This window comes from Carlito syrichta, unplaced genomic scaffold (genome assembly GCF_000164805.1).
Source record: "Carlito syrichta isolate Samal-C Ts95f unplaced genomic scaffold, Tarsius_syrichta-2.0.1 Scaffold16673, whole genome shotgun sequence".
NCBI lineage: Eukaryota > Metazoa > Chordata > Mammalia > Primates > Tarsiidae > Carlito > Carlito syrichta.
In genome coordinates, this window is record NW_006960769.1 from 277845 (window position 1) to 299933 (window position 22089).

Sequence of the window (22089 nt, forward strand, 5' to 3'; positions counted from 1 at the left end):
CACTTACTCTCCTTCAGACTCAATATTTGTATCTGCAAAATTGGTATAATATGATCCACTCTTGTTACCCCATAGTGTTGAGCTAATGTATTTTAATAGGACCCTATGAGTTGTAAAGTTTTATTATTGTGTTTTTTTTTTCATTCATGGTTAATTTATTTATTTATATTATTTTTAATTCAGGGGGTACAGGTGCAGATTTGTTACATGGGCATAGTGCATGGTGGTGAGTTTTGGTTTCTATTAAGCCAGTTGCCCAAATGGTGAGCATGGTACCGGATAGGTAGTTTTTCAACCCTATTCTCCACTTCTACTCCCTTTTAGGACTTCCTGATGTCTGTTGGTTCCATCTTTTTTTTTTTTTTTTGAGTTAGGGGTTTCACTCTGTTACCTAGACTGGAGGGCAGTGCCACAATCACGGCTCACTGTAGCCTTAAACTCCTGGGCTCAAGAGATCCTTCTTAGCCTCCTGAGTGATACCATCCCACCCAGTTCATTTAAAACTTTTTTTTGGTGTGTGTGTGTGTGTGTGTGGAGACAATCTCGCTATGTTGCCCAGGCTGGTCTCGAACTCCTGGGCTTAAGTGATCCTCCTGCCTTGGTCTCCCAAAGTTCTGAGATTACAAGTGTGAGCCACCACACCTAGCCTGTTCCCATCTTTAAGCCCATGTGAACTCAGTGTTTAGCTCCTACTTACAAGGGGGAACATGCAGTATTTGGTTTTGCTTCCATGTTAGTTCACTTAGAGTCTTTGTTTAAAATTGAACCATCAGATGGCATTAACTTCCTAGATATCATGATGATGAGAAAAGTCACGATATAAATATCTTGGTAAATGTAGAGGCTACTTCCCCCGCTCAACACTACAACTTATTATTTCTTAAGTTTAAAGATGATTCAGATACTCTTATACTTTAACTCATTAATTCTCCTCTTCTCCTCTTTTGTATTACATTCAATTATCTTTCCACAATTACTCTGAAACTTTATACCTTCCACTAAGTCATGTTGCTCTAATTGCCTTTTCATTAATGCCTGGTATTATGAGCAGTATTTATTTAGAGAACAAGGAGTCATAACTTTCAGTATTAAATCAAGCTTCAGGTATTTACATTTAAATTCAGCAAAAAATTTATTGAGTACCTACCATGTGCCAAATACTTGTCCAGGTATTGAGGATGCTACCATGAGCAAAGCAAAACACTCAAAAACCCCGACTCTCGTGGAACTTACATTCCAATGAAGGAAAAGAAATGATAAAGCAAATGAGATGCATTGTGTGCTAAATGGTGATTACTTCAATGGTGAAAAACAAAGCAGAACTAGGGAAAGGCAATGCCAAGGATGTAAGATTCAATTCTAAAAAGGCTTGGTATAGATGCCTCCCAGATGTGACACTTGTACACCGACCTCAAGAGGGTGAAGAGGCAGGACAGGCAGGTAGATCCCTGAAGTAGTGTGACAGAGGGAACACTCAGAGGTGGGAGGGCATCTGTAAACTTGAAGAAAAGCACAGAGCCCAGCCGGCTGGGAGAGCGGAGGGGAGAGAGACAGGAGGAGCAGACATTCAGGGTAGAGCAGTAACAGGGCCAGATCGGGCAGAGTGTTACTGGTCACTGCAAGGACTTTGGTTTTACCCAGTTTACAATGCAAAAACAATTGGAGGGTTTTGAGCACAGGAGTTATTTTATATGTGTTTTGTAAAAGATTTCTGTGGCTGCTATATTGGAAACAGACTGTTGCAGGAGGGGGAGTATGGAAAGAACAGGAGGCTGTTGCTATTGTTCAGATACAAGTTGATATGGCTTCATACAGAATTATAGGATGAGAGGTAATGAATTCTGAATAAGTTTTGAAGAAAAAGTCACCAGGTTGCTGGTGGATTTGATGAGAGTGAGAGAAGTAAAGGAATCAAAAAATGACTCCCAGATTTTTGGTGTTAGCAACAAATAAGGAAGAAGCTTGAAGAGGAGCAGACGTGCCTGGGGTCAGAAGCTTAGCTTTGTAATTGCCGGACTGGAGATAGTTGTTAGACACTCAAGCGGTGATATCAAGTAATGAGTGAGATCTAGGAATCTGGAGTTCAGAGAAGAGTCATAGAGTGGAGCATAGCTTTGTGGTATAGCAAGCATGAAAGTGGATGGAACCACGATGGCATAGCAAGCATGAAAGTGGATGGAGCCACGATGGGAGCAAGTAGGAACAAAGAAGATGCCCAAGGAGTGAGTTCTGAGGCTCTCCAGAACTATGGTATGAGGTTGATGAGGAAAAATCCACTAAGGATACCAAGAAGGAGCATTCAATGAGGTTAGAAGAAAAGAAGGAATGTGGCGTCCCGGAAGTAGAGTGTGGTGTCCCGGAAGGACTGTGAAAGTGTCTTTCAAGGCAATGGAGTGATCTCTGCTGAGTTGCGCACTGCTGTTGGGTCAGGTTAGGATGAAGATTGAAAACTGCTCACTGGATTGAACAATTTGGTGGTCACAGTGTCTTGATAAAAGCAGTTTTGGTGGACCATTGGGGGCAAAAGCTGACCATATTGTTCAAGTAAGAACAGAAGCAGATAATGGGCTAGATAGTTTTGTTTTAACATTCCAGATTTGCAAGTGGTTTTTTCATTCACAGTCCCTCTCATTTTTATTATGAAACAAACAAATTCTATTCCCGAGCTTGCATTTACAAAACACATTTAAAAAAATCATTATCCATGACCCAAAGTAGAAAATAAGGTGGACAACAAAAAACCATAGAATCGTAAACTAGTTTACATAGATCATCTAATTCATACAAGTATTTTCAGATTTGGGACTCAGTTTAGACCATACACATTAAAGAAAGCTATCAGCCATTGAAGGAATAGTATCACTCTCCATGACCAACTTTAAATATACTCACCAGCCACCAGCCAACTCCCAGAATAGCCTCTACTTTCTAAATGAAGGCAGACATAGATTGCTACAATGATAGGTTGCAAAAGAAGACAGAAGATCACAGTGGCAGTTTTACTACTGTTGCTTTACCCTGAGTAGTCAAATTTATTGGAAGGTGAGTCAATTATCTTCCAAACTATTGTAGAAGCTAAGTTATTCTATTATTATCTGCATTATCTCTACTGTTACCATACAAACTTCAAATAAGTAAAAACAACTTGCCTGCCACTTAGGTATAATAATGATTTGTTTTCAGTGGCAGGATGTGTTTAAATAATAATTTAACAAGCATAAAGTTAGAGACCTGGCATTTCCTGTGCCGTCTGAACATCAAATAGATTTGAAATGATGATTCGCCATAGTCATTTCTTTTTTTCTGCAACAGGCATATTTGTTAATTTGCTAATTTAGTAGAGTGTGGAACACGTTTCTATTGCCCATCCTTTACTATCTTAAAATTCAACACTCATTCCCTTAACTGTGTAAAGCAGTTTAAACTGATCCTCAAGAGCTGTCTTGTCTACTTCTATGTTCTTGTTTCAGCACTCTAAAACTCTTGGGCTTACATTGCTTTCATAGACAATTATGTTTGGCACATGACCAAAAATGGATGTCTCTTTTTCCAAACTTTATAAGACTGTCTTAGCTTGTTCAGGTAACTAGAATAATCTCTATGATCTATGCAGCTACTTGTCACAGTTCTCTCAAAATTTGCCAAAATATAAACAAACCTTTAGAAACAAGGTGAAGTGAGATAAACAGGTCTATCTCTCTGCCAACTATTTTTGGCCTTGAAGAACTCATAGTATTATCAGATAAGAAAAAGGGAAAGGTCAGTACCAAATGGGATGAGCAATCTTCATAATTTCCAAATTTGAACTTTCTTACCATAGAAAAAAATACATAAAAGGATGCCTGTCATTATGAAAAATATATACAGAAAAGGGAATATTAAGGACTTCATGTAATATCTACCTAGAAGTATAGAAAGCCAGCATATTTACAGCATAGACCCTTCATTGTTTTACCAATATAAAAAAAAAGTTTGCCTATAAAGTAATGAGGTTCAGTTAGCAAGTTACTCTGATTATCCCGTGGTCACCAAATATAACTAATGTGGCTATAAACGATAAAAACAAATCAATCTTCATTCAAGGAATAACTACATAGTATCTTTTTGAAAGAGCTCATAGCCTATTGAGGGAGATAAAATCATAAGTATATGATTATAATGAAATGTATTTAATGTATTAACAGATGTGGTGCATCCCAAACAGAACAAGATAAAACTAAGAAAACTCTGAAAATAGTGTTTTAATAAAAGGAAAAATGTGCAACAAAAGCATACGCTTTAAAAAGGCTTGAAATGCAACAATATTAGATTATAGCGGCTCATTTTATAAGCAAAATATTGAAGGTTAATATTTTTGATATTTTGAAATTGATCATCTTTGATCTCTCACTTTATAATCCCATGAAGAAAACTATTGTTTAAAACATATCAGCATTATAAAAAATTGAAGTGATAAAAATGTTGAATTGGATTCCTGTTCTTACTTGGCTAGCATCAAATTCCCTTGACTATTAGTATGTTTGAATTTTCTTCAGGCAGTATGTTTAAAGACTTGGAATTCATGTGAACTACAAGTTCTTAAACTAACAAATTCTTCTGTACACCATGCTGTTATTTCAGTATTGGCAGGTTTCAATGTGTTTTGCTGAAAAAACATATATTATATAATTATATACATATCAAGAAATATAAAACTAGGCTTTGAAATAAAAAGCAATTCATAGGATTCAACTAGTCATTCAAAATAACCTTGACTTTGTGGGAAAATGTCATGTAAGCCTCATTCGCCTTTCTTCTCTGCATCATCAGATTAACATGGATCTGCCCCACTTACATGCTTCCTTCACTAAAATTTGGAAACTCTTTACAGATTTATGAACTCCTGAGAGATTATAAAGATTCTCTACCTTGTAGAGAGTGTAGAAAATAATACGTTTTATGGTCACAATATGCTTTATGAAAATAAATACTATCTCAGAACACTTTGCAGACTATGAATATGCTCTTTGTCCTTTTATGTATCACATATCTGATGAAATTCCTCTTTCTCAGCTCCCATAACTTTTAGGCACAATGTTTCTGACATCTGGAGAAAATTTCTGGATATCAAATTCAGATAGCTTGTGGCCATCAACTGGTCAAAACTGCCACCTACTGGTCAATTCTCAAATCTATTTTTTTGATCATCTGAGCATTGCCTTTCCCTTCCTTCAAAACAGTAAAGATCATGTACAGTGATCAGACTTAAGCATACATTCTTTTAACAAAAATTCACCATCTCTCGGGTAAGCAAAAAATACCAAATTGCACAAACCTGCCAATAAAATCATCCCTTTTCCCAGCGTCTTTGTCCCATGCAGTGATATCAATGATTCCTCCCCTTTCTTCATAAAGGTGAAAATCAAACTGTTCCCTCCACTGAGGATTCAAAGTTTTTGGCATAATCTGTAAAACCAAAAAGTCATTACTGTCTAATTGATAGCAGGTAGCAGGTTTAAAAACATTCAATTTGAGACACGAAATCAAACTTAAGGTACTACTATAGTATCTAGAAGAATATGTTGTGTGCTATTTGGACAAAAGTTTCTAGAAATAATGGAAATGTGTCATGAGTGCTCTAGCTATCTTTACCACACAATACTTGAATGGACCTCACAGGTGTGTTCTGAAAATCAAAAGGTACACTTTGATGATCTTTTTTTTTTTTTTTTGAGTTGGAATCTCACTCTGTCGCCCAGACTGGAGTGCAGTGGCCGCTCCCGGCCACCGCAGCCTCGACCTGCTGGGCTCTGGCAATCCTTCCGCCTCAGCCTTCCGAGTAGCCAGAATTACAGGCATGTGCTACCACGCCCGGCTGATTTTTTGATTTATTGTAGAGATGAGGTTGATGATCTTAAATAACAGATAACAAATACCAATGATATAGAAAAGACAAATCGTATATAAATGAAATAGTTCATCCAGATACCAGCATTTATTTTGCATAATCATAGTCAATGCATGAAGATATAACCCAGTCAGTCATAAAAGGAAGATGAGCAGTCTCAGAGTGTCTTTTTTTCTTACTCTCCATGCACATTGGAATCCTGAGCTGAGAACATGAAAAGCAGACAATAAAGTTCTGTGGGAGCAGGAGGAAAAAGCAAATAGCTTTCAGGTGACCGGGTGAACTTTTATCTTAGCATTCTAGCACTGATGCACGATTTCCATTTTATATATGGAGAAACTAAGATCTAGAGTTGAAGTGATTCACCTAAAGTCAGTATGTTTTCATATCTAGAGTCTAACTCAGAGTCATTGATCAGAGCTTCAGGACTCTTCCCCCAAAACCATATGCCAAAGGTGTTTATGAATTAATAAATAAATAAATAAATATGTAAGTATATGTGTATATACATTTTTATATGGATATATTTTCTTCATGTTGCATGTAAAACATATGTATATATGTATGATATATGTATGTATAGACTGGGGAGTGCCAAAAAGCATATACACATTTTAAGAGATGTTATCCAGTATCACTTTTAGATTGCCATAATCAGAAGTGTCTGGATGTTGATGGTGACTACTCTGAGCATGTCTTGTAATTGCAGAAGTCAGATGTGACTTGTATTCATCTTTTGTTATTAGTAGATATTGAGTATTACAAGTTTAATACAGTTTTTCCTTTTTACTATTTTTCTTTTTTTTTTTTTTAAGCAGGATTTATTGAGAGGACAGAAAAGCTCCCACAGAGGGAGGGAACCCAGGGGGGTTGCCCCAGTTTTTTCCTTTCTTAAAACGTGCATACATTTTTTTGGGAAACCTTGTATATATATATATAATATATTCTTCGTGTTGCAGGTACAAGAAAAATATCTTATCTGAAGTGCAATTTTGTACTTTCAAGTATTCAGACAAGACACCTGGCAGAATCAATGAACAAAGTGACCTATATTGATGTGTTTTAAAATTCCATTTACCATTGGGTTAAGCAACATGCATATTTGTTTCTCTATTCTTTCTTTTTAGCAGGAGGGCATGCCGTGGCCTTTTCTCTTTTTAATGTATGACAGATCTTCAGATGTAAAGAGTTTGGAAGCAATGAAGTATGTTATGTGTAAAGGTAATGCAAATGAATCACAATTTTTAAAGTTCATAATCTGAAATTAATCAGCAATAAATCATGGAAAGAAAGAGCAAAGAGAGACACATGTCCATAGCTGGGTTTCATATTTCATACCTAAAGAGCAGAACTATAAAAATAAGTAATGTTTTAAGCCTACTAGAACATGGAGACGATGTTAATTGAGAAAGGACAAGATAGAAGTGGTCATAGGTTCCTATTTTTGGAATCAGTAGCTACTTTAAAATATGTTATTAAGCCCTATGGCAGAAAAAAAATATGGCACTGAATGAAAGCTATGATCATTCAAACGTCCTATAATCAGACTCAGATGAACTCATGGTATTTTGGGGAGTGGTGTGTCTTACTTATCTGCATAAACAGACTAACTTTTCAGTTTCTTTTTTAGGATTGCCTTCCTTCTGGTCAGAGATGATGCCTTCTTTTTCCATGTGGACACTCCACAGGCAATCAGACTGCTAGCAGGATTGACTGTCTGCTATTGAATCAGCTCTGTGATATATCTAACTACTTTAAGTACTAATTAAAACTTCCTGGGCTGGAAGGGACCTAGGCAGGCTGTCATCAAAAATCCATAAGAATGATGATACTACAGTGGATAAATTCCCATTAAAATGGAATGTGAACTTTAATGCCAGATGGATATGGTCAGTTGTTCTAAGCTGCCTATGTCCTAAGCTGCCTAAGCAATAAAAACTGATCAGTAAAGAGGTCATAGTTGGATACAATACAGATAAGATATGTGTGCAAAATATAGCTAGAACTACTATGGCTTTTACAAATTGTTATTACTTCTATCACTAATATATTATTATTACTATTTAATATAGCATGTTGTTATTACGAATACAATTGATACCACACAATATACTTACTACTGCTCTTCCTTCTGCTATTTTCTTTTTTTCTTTTTTTTTTTTGAGTTGAAGTCTCACTCTGTCACCCAGACTGGAGTGTAGTGGCCACTTCCAGCCACTGCAGCCTTGACCTGCTGGGCTCCAGCAATCCTTCTGCCTCAGCCTTCCAAGTAGCAGGAACTACAGGCGCGCGCTACCACACCCGGCTAAGTTTTTTAAAATTTATTGTAGAGAGAGGGCTCGCCAAGTTGCCCAGGCAGGTCTCGAACCCGCAGGCTCAGGCAATCCACTCACCTCAGCCTCCCAAAGCGCAGGATTACAGGCTGAGCCACCGAGCCCGGCTCCTTCTGTTATTTTCATTTGCTGAGCATTTATTATGGGTAAGGCAGTATTTTAAGCCCTTTGCATACACAGCATATATTAATTTAATCCCCTCAATAACTTTGTTAGGTAGGCATTATTTTAATTCTCATTTTTACAGATGGGAAGATTGAGGTATTAAGAGACAAAGTAACAAGTCGTAATAAATGTTAATGCTGGCAGTCTGCATTGGTACAAGTCAGGATGAATAAAATGTCTCAGAGTAATGTACAAACACTTTCATGGCATGTAAAATAATGTTATTTGTAGTACTGATATTAGTGCTAGTTGTAAAAATGAGAATAGCCTCACTCTTTGAGTACTTTATGTACCAAGCATCAATTAATTATGTTTTTCTCTGAGTGGTTGTTTATGTTGCTTTAAACCTCACAGCTATGTCAAGAGATAGTTCCAACCATTATTCCTGTGTTATGGATGAAGAAACTGAGAGAGAGAAGTTAAATCGTTTACCAAAGTCCACTTAGCACAGAAAGTAAAACAAACAAACAAACAGTATAGTTGTTGGTCTTGTTTTCTGAAATGATGTTCAAGGAAGTTCTGTTAAGAATTTTAAACATTATCTAGTGTGCTCACTCCCAAAGCATGGCTTTTAACCAACCAATGCCTTCCAAATATTGACAGGAACACGACAGAGATATGGTTACCTTGCTCTTGTACTTCTGATGCCCAAGCCGGAACTTCACATAGGGGTCACTCAACCCATTGGAATCCATGGCCTTGAGGTCTCGTCCTTCAATCAAGGTGATACTGACTATTCCTCTCCAAAGATGGGATTTTCTGTGTAGGTCTGACAGACGTAAACTTTGGGTCTGAAACTTTTGGCAAATGAAAACTGAGTTAGATCATTTTATTTTAAACCCAAATATCTCATTTGGCTTTATCTTTTCCCTTTTTTGTTATAATTTTTCAAAAAATAATAAAATGGATGGTTATAATTTTTAAAAATAAAAATAATTTATGGAGTATTAATTATTTATCAATTATAAATTAATAAATTATGACATTATCATCTCATGACAAATTTGTTTATTGTGTAAAAGAGGTGAGTGCTCAAAATACATTCTAGCTTTTCAACTTTTAAAATTACAAGATGTAGATACTTCAAGAATATCAGAGAATATTTGTATGTCAGACATATCTTTTTTAAAAACATGTATAAAATAAATATAGATATCAAAGAGCTCATCCACACTGTGATATTTAATTTTTAACTATTTAGCATTTTTGAAGATCTCTTTTTTTGTGTTACGAAGGGATGTTACAGGTGGTTTTTAGCTATAAGATTTGTTGCAAGTTCTATTCAGATAATTTTAAAATTTCTTTCTTGCCACATTAGGAGATAGTTGAGTTTCAGCTCAATAAAGAGCTATTTAAGATACGACAGAACAGAAAACAAAATTAATATGCCTACCTCAGATGTCTTGCTTCTGCCTAAAACTTGTATCACAAATATTTAAAATTATTTTTAAAGTTACATATGTGATTTATATTTGCAAGCATGTTCCTGGATTTATTTCACAGTATTTGAACAGATTCTTTAATGATTTTTATCATGCCCCATTCTAAGCCACAATATTTAAGCCAGTGAACCAAACCAGATTTTTCTTAAAATTAGCAAGTCTACTAAAAATGGCCTTATAGTCTCTTTGAACCAAGTAGTATATAAAACAAGCCAGATGAAGTAGCTGTTAAAACATTTTCAATCTGGATTCAGCATCAAGCAGTACTAAAAACATAGTTTCTTTAATATTGTCAAACAAGCTTTTTTCCACTTACAGTCATTTTATGAAGAAATTCAACATTCCTCTCAACCACAAAGTATTCTTCTAAATTATGGGTTATATTTATGTTCTCCTTAATCCCTTCCATATTAATGTTATAAATTTATATTGCCTGTTTTGTATAACTCCCTCTCCAACAATGACTTCCCTTTTTCCTGTCATCATAATGCCATAGCTATTTTTACCTGTCATCATCAAAGGTTGTGCATTTCAGAGTGCTTTCATTAGGAAAATGAAAAACACATTCTTCAAAAGACAATACTGCTAATATTTGAACATTTCCATGAAAATCTTCCTAAATCACATTGCATGTTTCCCTGCCTTGTTGAACAGCAAGATTTGAACATGGCATGGTGGCTCTGCTGTATTAACATCAGCACAGGACTTGGCCCACACTCCTCATCTCTGTGAGCCTGCAGTTCAGATGTGTTCTGAAGTGCAACAGAGAGTTCATGGAGCACCGGCAAGTTCCGCAGAACTCCATGCCCACTTCATCCAGAGCCCATGTGCTCCCATCTGTTCCGTATATTGGGTTTCCACATTGGATTTCATTTGAACAAAGGGCTTCTCAGATTAAAATAATCTTTTAGGATTGGTTGCACCCAAAGATGGGCACGGCCTTTGTTTTAGTTTTAAGATTTCATGCTACTTATTATTGTATATAATGCAGCCATGCATTTTGATATGTGATTGATTGGTTTTAATCCCTCCTGCTGGTGTTGATTCTGCCTCTATGAGCAGAGTCTAGAGAATCAGATTCTAAACTTTGGATCAGAGACTTTTGTTAAAAAATGTGAATGGCAAAGGAGGAAAGAAGGCAAGAACATTGTGGCAAGTAAGAAATAATTATTTTAGCAAAGACCAAGGAGCTAATAGCTGCTCATTTATATAAATTTCAGAATTTAAAAGTGTGAATGTATATATTATATCATTTGGTTTTCACCAAAACCTTATGAGGTAGGAAGACAAGTCCTCTTAGTCCTGTTTTACTGATGGTGAATTTGAGACTCATAGTGGTTACACTCATAAATAGGATAGAATCCCAATATTTCTAACAATTATTCTTGAGCTGCTTTGTTCGGAGCAAAGATTCTCTCATGGGTTTAGAGGTAATCATGATTTATATATAATGTTGCCAAAGGACACTCTCCGGTTAAGTGCATTGATTATGTTTGAAATGATATTCCAGTATAGATTTTCCAACATAGCTAACTTACAAATCCACCTTTTACTATTCTATTACATGATCACATGTATTTATAATTACAATACTTCAGCTTGATGAAGAATGTACTTAATGTCGTTTTCTATGTACTCTCTAGAAGTAGTCAAATAATAGCTGGGTACAATCTAGGTTACTCAGTGTCTTCAATTAGCCATGTTGTTTCTTTAATAGTACCATGTCTCTTGAAAACCTTGCTTGCTTGTTCCTCCTCTTTTTAAATTTTTTTTTTCTTTCAGTTTTTAGAAACAGGATCTTGCTCTGTTGCCCAGGCTGGAGTGCAGTGGTAATCAAAACTCATTGTAGCCTCTAACTCCTGGGTTCAATTGATCCTCCTTACCTCAGTCTCCCAAGTAGCTAGGACTACTGGGGTATTTTTTTTTGAGAAGCCCATGTAGAAAAAGGTATATTCCATAAACAATGATGATTTCGCTTGCCAGAGACAGTTATTTATTACTTTTATCTATTTTAAAAGTCAATCTGGCTCTCCATCACTGAGGGAGTAGTGATGGTAGTAGATCAGTGACATCAATGTCACCTGGTAACTTGTTAGAAATTCAAATTCTTAGACCCAGTTCAGACCATGGCATCAGAAACTCTGGTAGACATACCCAGCATGGTGGCTTAACCAGCCCTCCAGGTGATTATGATACACACTCAAGTGTGAGAAGTCTTGCTTGAAAGTTCTAAGATGCTTCTACATGTTCTCACTCATATGCTAGAGTTAAATGGCCCCAAAGATGGAAATAATAGACACTGGGGACACCAATAAGGAGGGAGGTGGGAAGGGGAATCAGGGTTCAGAAACTACCCATGGGGTACAATGTTCACTATCTGTGGAATGAGTCACTTGAGACCCAATCCCCACCACTATACAGTATGTCCATGTAACAAACATGTCTGTGTATCCCCTGCATCTAAAATAAAACTGGAGAAAAAATAGTTATATGGTGCTTGTGCACTGGCATTCCCCTATTATTAATTAATGTATTTGTAAACATTGTCCAGTCTGTGTCATGGATATTATTTATGCTATTTGAGGTCTTTCTTTGGAACCGCTTCTAAATTTTCTGATCAAGAAAGTAGACTGATTTAGATATTTGGAGCATTTAAAGAGAGAACTAGGAGTCTACTGAACAATTATGAAAAGTTGGTTTAACTTATTTCCTTCCTTTATTCATTTTTTATCATAGAATGTATCCGAATACTACATATTTATTGAAATATTGATGGTCAATCAAACAAAATCATTTCTTGAGCACTGGAAGGGCAAGGAGTATTAAGTGAATCTGAGATAATGCCCAATAAAATTTTAGCATTACATCTGGTACTTGGTTATCTAAGATAATGTTCTCAACTAGGTCCTTATTGAATGAGAACTTCTATATGGGAGAGAGGAGAAAGGAGGAAAGAAAAAAGAAAACCAATCCAGCTTCAAAGCAAAGAAGCAAGCCTGCAAAAAGAAGGGATAATCTTTGAACCTGTAGTTCTCAAATTTTAGCAATGTGTTGAAATTGCTGGACCTCATCTTCTTAGATGTGATTCAGTTCTCATGGAGTAGAGTTGCGTCTGTGTTTCAACATCAACATGTACCCCATGTATTTCTCACACATCAGAGGAATATTCATCCAAGTTCAGAATTAATACAGAATATCAAGATACCAGGTAAGAACACAAATTTCAAAGTCTGAAGCAATTAGACCATATATGTGTCTTTAATAAGATCTTAGAACTAATAAGTTGACAATTTAGAGAGAATATTAGTTTATGTATATTAGTCCTTGAAAAAGAATTTAAGATTGCATTTTATTATCATGTATACAGAATAGGTTAGGATAGGGAATGGGTTTTCAGTACAGTAAGTTGGCCCTCCAAGTTCACAGCTCATGCAAGCCCAGAAAAAATAAAATGAACCAAATGTTGAACTTACTTGTGCATTTTGGCAATAAAGACTCTGAAGCTCTGCTCTGCAGAAGCCCAGGACAGGAAGAGCTGGCCTGCTGCATGTCTGGATGGAAATGAACGGTCAGAGCTGGACAGAAAAGCTTTGCGCCATCTCAACCCCTCATTTTGATCAGCATTGTCTTCAAAAGACATTGTTGGAGAAAACCAGTATTTGCCTCTCAAGTCACTGTCAGAAAATGACTCCTACCATGATGAAGAGAAATGCCAAAGCAACTCTTTAGTTTCCAACCACTGTTTTCTTTAGTAGAATGAAACTTCATGATCAAGAAAATAGAGCCCAGAGATGATTTTGTGATAGAGCCTTGTGTAAGTGGTTTCAGGTTTTTGTTAATAGGTGTATCCGAGAAATAAAACACAGCAAGAGAAATCATGGAAAGAATAATTTTTCTAAGTCTGCTTCTTCAAAATGTCAAAAAAGTGATACGGCTCTAGAAGAATAGATATTACATGGACAGGCAATAACTATGATCATAGTAACCTTGCATCCCACATACAAATCTTTTGCCATGATTAAAGATGTATCTCTAAACTAACAGGGACATTTTGTCCCACATGACATTTCTCTTTGCTACTAAAAAAAGCAACCCAAATATCCCTTCCCTACTAAGATCAAGAGCAGCAAGAGATGGATTAAGAAATATATATATGAACAAGAAATCCTAGAGGCAAATTATCGTGGTGGAGCTGCAAGTCTGTGTTAATGGTCTTCTACAGCAGCTAGAGAAAGTTTTTGAATGATAGCATTATGAGAGTCATCCGTTTTAATAACATCAACAGGGAGGATTAGCTTAGAACAGTCTGAAAGATGTTAGATCACACAGAATGAAGAAAACATTCACTAAGCAGATATTATGTGCCAGAGTTTACAGACTCCAATGTTTTTTTTACAACAGACATGTCATTTTTAAGGTAAAGAAATTGAGACAAAGAAGAGATAAATACCTCACTCCAAGCCAAATGGCTAGAGACTGGCGAGGCTGAGATTTAAATCTGGAGTTACTGATACCTAATCCATGATTTTCTCCCCATCTCTCTTTTTTGTGGCAGAGCCAAAGAAGTCCATGGTATACACAAAGAATTAATTGGTACAGGATATTTCCAAATGCTCTGCCTTTTCTTTGGCTATAGATTATTGAGAAAGGCTAATCAGGGGCTTAGAGGAAATAAAAATAGGCAGGCATTAATAACCCGACATGTCATTCAGTAAAGCATATGACAGGTAACTATATCCTATAATAAATTATAGTCTAAAGTTTATTAGTAAACATTCGTGATGAAATTGTAGAATCTAGCATATACACTGAGTACCCTTCTATACTCCAATCCTAGTTAATAAAGTTGAATTCCATTCCTTGAAAAATGGGATCACTGATAATAGAGCATATCCTATTATTCTGGATCCTGATTTAAACATAGATCAAAATCAAAAAATCTATTTAGACTTAACATGTGACTAAGGGAACACAGTTATACCAATCCTCTCCCTGATACGTAGAAATAATCCCTGGCTTTTGTTATCCTGGATTTTATTATCTATGTACAACCTAATCCTTCCAAATGAGACCCAGACACTAGAAATGGAGTGAAAGACATTGCTTGCGTGTTTACAATAAGCCATGTGTAGAGTCAGTTCTTTCCTCTATTTTCAGCACAGTGGTGCATGTGCTTTTATTTAATCAAATGATCCCCGAGACACTACAAAGAAGAGATAACGACAACTTGGAAGGACTGTTTTGTGCTGCAAAGACTAGAGTGTGGTGCAATTAGCTCGATCCCAGGCACGGGCATCTTCTATCTTTTCCTTTTCCCGCCGAGTTTATTCCAGTGACTTGCACCTGGATGATGAAGCCCAACAAGCACATTTGTTCTGCCGTTCATCCATCCTCTCAAGGCAGGATTGCTTTTACAGAAAACTCTCCCGCCTGCTTTGTCCCAGCTAGTTTGAAGTGTCTCATCTAATAATAAGACTTTGATCCCTTTTTTCTTAGACAACAATTTACTGGCACCATAATCCTTAGCGAAATTCTCCTGTTTTCTATCCTTAAATTTTCTTTCTTATTTCTATTGCTTCTTTTGATACGATTATGGTGCCAGGAAATTATTTATGTTTACTTAAGATCTTTTAACTGTCCTCACTAACTTTATTTTTCTTTTTAAAGTTTTTTATTTTACATATGTGGGGTAATTGTGGACAAAGGTTCTTCAGCTTTTACTATGTTTGTTAAAAATACATACTACTGAAAATCATCTATATTGTAATCTTGTTTGTTTGCTAAAATAATCAACACATTTCTACCAACAATCTAGGAAAGAAATAATAGTCCTGAGTTTGACTTACAGAGACTTTTTTTCTAAGACTTTTAATTAAATGCTGCACATATTTTTTTTGAGTCTTGTTTTCATACCTAAGAGAAAAAATAGTTCCTGAACTTTTCTTGGGTGTATGCTATATATATGGTTGAGCAGTTCAGCTTATAAGCACTTCACCCAGGATCACAGGACCATATTCTTATTTTACAAAGTCAATAACTCTTCTCCTTAGTCTTCAATCTTCCTTCAGCCGCAATTTTGCTTGACCTGACCATAAGGCAGTGATCGGACATAACTTCCGATTGTTCTGTATTTTTCTATGTACTCTTCTTTGCCCAGAATGATCCTTTTCTTCATTTTTATGTGAGGTATCTTGGCATGTCTCAGTCTTTTCCATTTTAAAAATATTAAAATGTACTTTAATTCACTACAATGTTCTCATAAGATGGTGTGCTCAATTAATTTTGTTATCAGAATCTAGATATCCACTCAATGGAAATAACTAGAAAGAAAGTTAAGCTGTACTGTACTGGTATCACTCTTTAATGTGAAGTTAAAGTCTTTAATAGCTTTGACTTAATTAGAGCAATCTGATTTGATTTAACATAATTTTTATTATTTTCATAAGAAACACGGTAACTGCCATATCCACTGCTTAATGTTTTTTTGTCTTAAGATACAGTGTTTCCATGAATTATCAAAATTATGCTTTTGGAAAATTAGAATTTTATTGTATACTTCAGTCTTTTTTCCCATTATTTTGCTCTCATAAAAATTGAGATATAGCAAGTAGGCACTGACATTCCAGCTGATATAGAATGTAGTTTTTTGCATTCAGTGTAAATCAACTGCTATCTCTTAGACACATGTATTGGTCCTTATAAATCCTGACAAGAATTTCTTTCAAATCACATGTATACTCTTCATGCAAGATTTTATATGAGCTCTTTAGACTTTTTGCATATCAGAAAATGTCCATGGATAACCTCCTTACATATACGTCTTCTCTAAAAGTTTACCAGGGTAACAATAATGCTTGGGTAAGGAGCAACGGGTTCACTTATCAGAGTGACCTTGAATGTGACTGTGTGAGATAATACTCATCCACAGTAGACTTGGTCACTGATTTCCTGGTTTTGTGAATGGCTCACCAAAGACAGTAGCCTTGTGGCTCTCAAACACATCCATCCATTGGTGGCTTATGGAGTTGCTGAAGAAGAGGGTCACATAATGCAAGCGGAATTTGAAAGGGTGTTAAGAGAGACAGAGTAATGAGCAGCTTTCCTTATACATGGCATTTCTATTCATCATCACCTCAAAGAGGAACTCTTTTGCTTTAAGTTCTTCAAAATATTTCTTTTTGTTGTTGTTGTTGAGTTGGGGTTTCATCTGTCACCCAAGCTGGAGTGCTGTGGCATGATCACAGCTCATTGCAGTCTAGAATTCCTAGACTCAAGTGAACCTCCCACCTCAGCCTCCCAAGTAGCTAGGATTACAGGTACATACCACCAAGGCTGGTTAATTTTTAACTTTTATAGAGACTAGCTTGCTATGTTGCCTAGGACGAAAACATTGAATTCTGTGGCATTCAGAGAGACAAAGAATTATTGGCCCTTACATACCACCTAAGTACCTCAGGGCAATGACATCAATTCTATGAGCCTTAGCTTCCTCCTTGGTGAAACAGATGACCCCTAAGGGTCTTGCCTTTATGACTCTTCACTTATCAATTGTTCATTGTCATATATCCAGAAAAGACATTACTACGATACCTTCAATACAAGAATCACTTTTTAAAAAAACTTGTATATTTGTTATTCTCAAATCAGACAATTCAAGAGATTTAGAAAGGTTATTAAAGAATATTTAAGAATGAATACAACCAAATGGAAAGTACTGCTAAGTAGAAAACCAATTTGGAAGTAGCAAAATGAAAAGCTGTCGAGAGAGACATTTGACAGAGAAAGCCTTGGAAAAGTATTAATTATGGAGTTGCTTCTGGAGGCAAATTATCATTCACAATGACTAGTCCACACATTTGCTGCATGTAGAACAAACTCAACACAGAAACACCCCCCCCAAATTCTGCTCTCAAAGAAGTGAACCATGTGGATTCACTATATTTGTGTGTCTTAAGAAAACAGTAAAAACATTTCTGGATAGAGCCATTTTCCATTTAGGGTCATGAAACCATTGAAGAGAAGTCATCCTGTGTGTCCCTGAATAATGCATAAACATCTAAGACAATTATTCTTTCAGAAAAGTACAGAATAACTTCAGTGAGGGCAGCCATACAGTACACTGAAAGTAAATTAAAAGGCTATAATTATTAAAATAAGCTCACAGCAATAAAGTCTGCCAAAAAAAAAAAAAACCAGAAAGTGTGTGTGTTGGAGCCGGTGGGGCTGAATAGATGTGGTTTATACTCACTCACAGGTCAATATGTAACTTAATCTGGTACCTGTCAATGTGCTTAAGAGACACTACAACAATTCTTAAAATTCTAAAGGGAAAAGGCAGTTCTCAATCATGAGCAGTTTGAGAGCCAATAAAGGAAACTGGCAAAGTCCTAAGAGAGTAGCATTTTCATCACAAATCTATGACTACATAATCATATACCAAGTGTGAATTTTCAAAGGAAGAGGAACATTCTTAAAGATAAAGTAGTATGTTAGTAAAAATTAGCAATAATGTATGCTGTGAATGATGTGGAATTATAGCAGAGAAAAAATGGATGACAGAGCTCATTATGCTTAAATCATCAAAGAGTAAATTAAATCACAATGGCATTTAAAACACATTATATGAGGAATTTTCATATTTTCTTTATTTAAATAAAAAGCACAGTTGCTGTTTTTTAAATCATAGGATGCCTTTTCAAAGAAAGATCATTGATTATCTAGTGTATATATCTAGTACAGATCACTGTAAAAGAAGTACATTTTTCTAAAACAGAAATGGAGCAGAAAATATTCTTATTTTACAAGAGAGGAATAAAGAGCCTAAATGAAATTTCTAGATGGCATCATCACATTCTGGAAGGTTCTTGAATTTCTAGCTATTCAGAATTTCTCATTAAGACCTGATTTCAAAGAAATATGTTAAATATAGGAAGTTCTTAATTTTTACAATGAAGAAATAAAAGAGTCAATTGCTAGATGACTTAGAAAGAAGTTAATAAAGAAGGCAAATGAATACACCTATCTGTGAATCTATTTTAAAAAGTGAATTTCTCAGTTCCCGTTTAACTTTCAAAATTACTAACCAGACCAAAAATCAAGATTATTAATATAAAGAATTTAAACTTTACCCTCCAAAAGAAAGACTTCACAGAGAAATAAGATCCGACCACTTCATTTTCTGAGAGTTCCTAAAAACAAACAAATATTTAACTAAATTTTGAGATGTTTTTGAGAATATTTAATTAGTATTATAAATCAAAACAAATAAAATCAAAGAAAACAAAAAAGCAAAAAAAAAATTCCAAAGATATTTGAAATATTTAAAGACTATAGGTTTTTCTTGAATAAAATACAATTTTTTCCTATTTATCTTTGACACCATAGTAATAAAATTTAGAGATGATTATTTGTGTAATTTTTTGAGTCCACTTACCTTTTTATTCTAAGTGTTTGTTAATATATCTCAGAGTCTGATATTTCATTATAGAAAGTAGAACTGTTCAAGCATAGTTTAAGATTTTGAAATAAAGCAGATAATATCTGTTCCTTTTAACAAAAATATATATACTATGTAGTATATATATTATATATAGTCAGATATATATTATATATAGTATATAGTCGGATCTTATATATATGATTATATAGTATACTATATAGTATACAGAATACTATAAAAAATACTATATATATATTTTTTTTTTCTTTTTGAGTTGGAGTCTCAGTCTGTCACCCAGACTGGAGTGCAGTGGCCACTCCTGGCCACCACAGCCTCCACCTGCTGGGCTCCGGCGATCCTTCCACCTCAGCCTCCCAAGTAGTTGGAATGACAGGTGTGCGCTACCACACCGGCTAATTTTTTGATTTATTGTAGAGATGAGGTCCCACCAAGTTGCCCAGGCGGGTCTCGAACCCTTGGGCTCAGGCAATCCACTCACCTCAGCCTTCCAAGGCACGGGATTACAGGCTGAGCCACCGAGCCCGGCAATACTATATATTATAGTATAGTTTTATAGTATATAAACTATATATAGTACTACAAATACTAAACTATACTATAATATAATTAACTTAGCTAACTTAAGCTTCTCCAAATTAATTGTCAAGGAAATAAATACTGAGAGAATTGGCTATTGGGTGAGAAACAAAGCAAAGAATTCAGAGTATTATATTACTTGATCCTTAGAACTTTATAAAACAAAACCAGTTCAACTTTAGGAAAGAAAAAACTATTTACCTATTTTTAATCAGAACATCTAAATTGCATGCTTCCTTTAAAATTTTGCATTCTGTGTCTAGGTGTCAGTTATGAATAAGTTATGGGAAAGTATCAGTCTTTATGGTGAAGAGGAAGTAGTTTTGCAACTTTTTAGATTATTCAACAATTTTATGTTAGCAACTAAGATTTTGGGGGTGCGAATTTTAACGATCAATATTTAGGACTTAGCTTTCCCAGTTAAACTTTAAGAAGCAAATATATTAGCCACATTTGGATCCACAGACAACCCTAGGTTATGCTTTTCTTGCCATGTTTAATTACTTCTGCCACTCAGCAACTAAAATTTATATTTCATTTGGTAACTCATACTCTCACGTAAATTTAGGCCTTTATTCCAAATGAAACAATTTAATTTTCTTGTGGACCCCTGTGCCATTTAATATTCTGCATGTGTATGAAATTTATAATGGACCAGACAAGTCCTTCCTTTCACTAGAATTTCTAATGATAATAACAATAACAGCAACAACAATAATAGAACACCTGGCATTATGATGATGAGTCTTAAACAAAAGTGCTGATTTTATTAAGAAGAGTAAGAAAAACAGCATAAACTATTCATGAATTCCAGAGAAGATTTGTCTTAAGTCATAATTATAGATATTTAGTTACACTTCAGTCTTCATCAAGACAAGAGGCTGATAAGTGAGGAAGAATAACATTTAAAAAGTATTAAAATTATAAAGCAACAGCAAAAGGAAATAGGACAAAAAAACAAAGACATCAAATTAATAAAGGAAAATTATTGAAATTATTCTGAATGATGAATTGTTGAACTATTTCTACCAAGATTTCTAATTTGTGAAAGTAGTAAGATCTATTGGGAATGTCTTATCTATTTCTATTTTTGCCTTCAAAAGTCTAACACATACTAAAAAAATTTATTCTCAAAGATAAAAAATCTGACTGCGAATTTAAAAATTAACCAACTTTTAAACTAAAAAAAAATTTAGAAGAAAAACTTTTTTTTTCTCTCAAGGAAACAAAACTACAGGACAGTTAATTTTTTTCTAACAAATGAATATAATGCTATTTTCAGTCTTCTATGTAAAATAAATCATAGAAATCTTTAAAGACTTTTTATCAGCTAAAATAAGATTAGCTAGTAAGCTTTCATTAAAAGTGAGATTTTATTTTATTTTTTTAGTCAGGTTCTCTGTTGCTCAGGCTGGAGTACAGTGGTATAGTCATATCTCACTGTGACCACCTACTACTGGTCTCAAGCGATCCTTCTGCTTCAGTCCCAAGTAGCTGGGACACAGGTGTGTGCCACCATGCCCGGCTATTTTTTTTTGTATTTTTTATAGAGATGTTGCCCAGGTTGGTCTCGAACTTCCGGGCTCAAGCAATCCTCCTGTCTTGGTTTCCCAAATTGTTGGATTATAGGTGCTAGCCACCATGCCCACTGTAAGTGATATTTTAAAATTAGTCTTAATGTGTACAGAGATTTAAACCTAATACCTACTATTATAATTTGGCAATTCTTCACACTGGAAACATTCATAAAAGATTTGAAATTGTGAAACCTGAGATGCAAATGTAAGAGTCAAGGCAGCTACCATTCCTGATTACATAAGCCTGCTTTTATTACAGCAGTTTCCTTTAAGCGATTGAAAAATAAATACACAGCTGGGCTCGGTGACTCAGCCTGTAATCCCGCGCTTTGGGAGGCTGAGGTGAGTGGATTGTCTGAACCCGCGGGTTTGAGACCAGCCTGGGCAACTTGGCAAGACCTCATCTCTACAATAAATCAAAAAATTAGCCGGGCATGGTAGCGCGCGCCTGTAGTTCCAGTTACCTGGAAGGCTGAGGTGGAAGGATCGACAGAGCCCAGCAGGTCGAGGCTGCAGTGGACAGGAGCGGCCACTGCACTCCAGTCTGGGTGACAGAGTGAGACTCCAACTCAAATAAATAAATAAATAAATAAATACACATATAATTTGTATGAAGTTTCCTGGTCAGACTTCATTCACTGTTCATCAA

General features: G+C 35.4%; 1 protein-coding gene across 4 annotated transcripts in view; it reads right to left on the reverse strand.

The window, feature by feature from the left end:
• Positions 1 to 22089, reverse strand: part of MCTP1 (multiple C2 and transmembrane domain containing 1) — a 334728-nt gene that overhangs the window by 203814 nt on the left and 108825 nt on the right. For 3 of the 4 annotated variants that reach the window (XM_008059220.2, XM_021712485.1, XM_008059178.2), the window contains 2 exons: positions 9012 to 9182; positions 5315 to 5445 (listed from right to left, as the gene is read on the reverse strand). In XM_008059220.2, the coding sequence (XP_008057411.1) occupies positions 5315 to 5445; positions 9012 to 9182 (302 nt within the window). Of the gene's footprint in view, positions 1 to 5314; positions 5446 to 9011; positions 9183 to 13300; positions 13379 to 18955; positions 19016 to 22089 lie in introns of all 4 variants that reach the window. The other variant, XM_021712415.1, reaches the window with a different exon arrangement.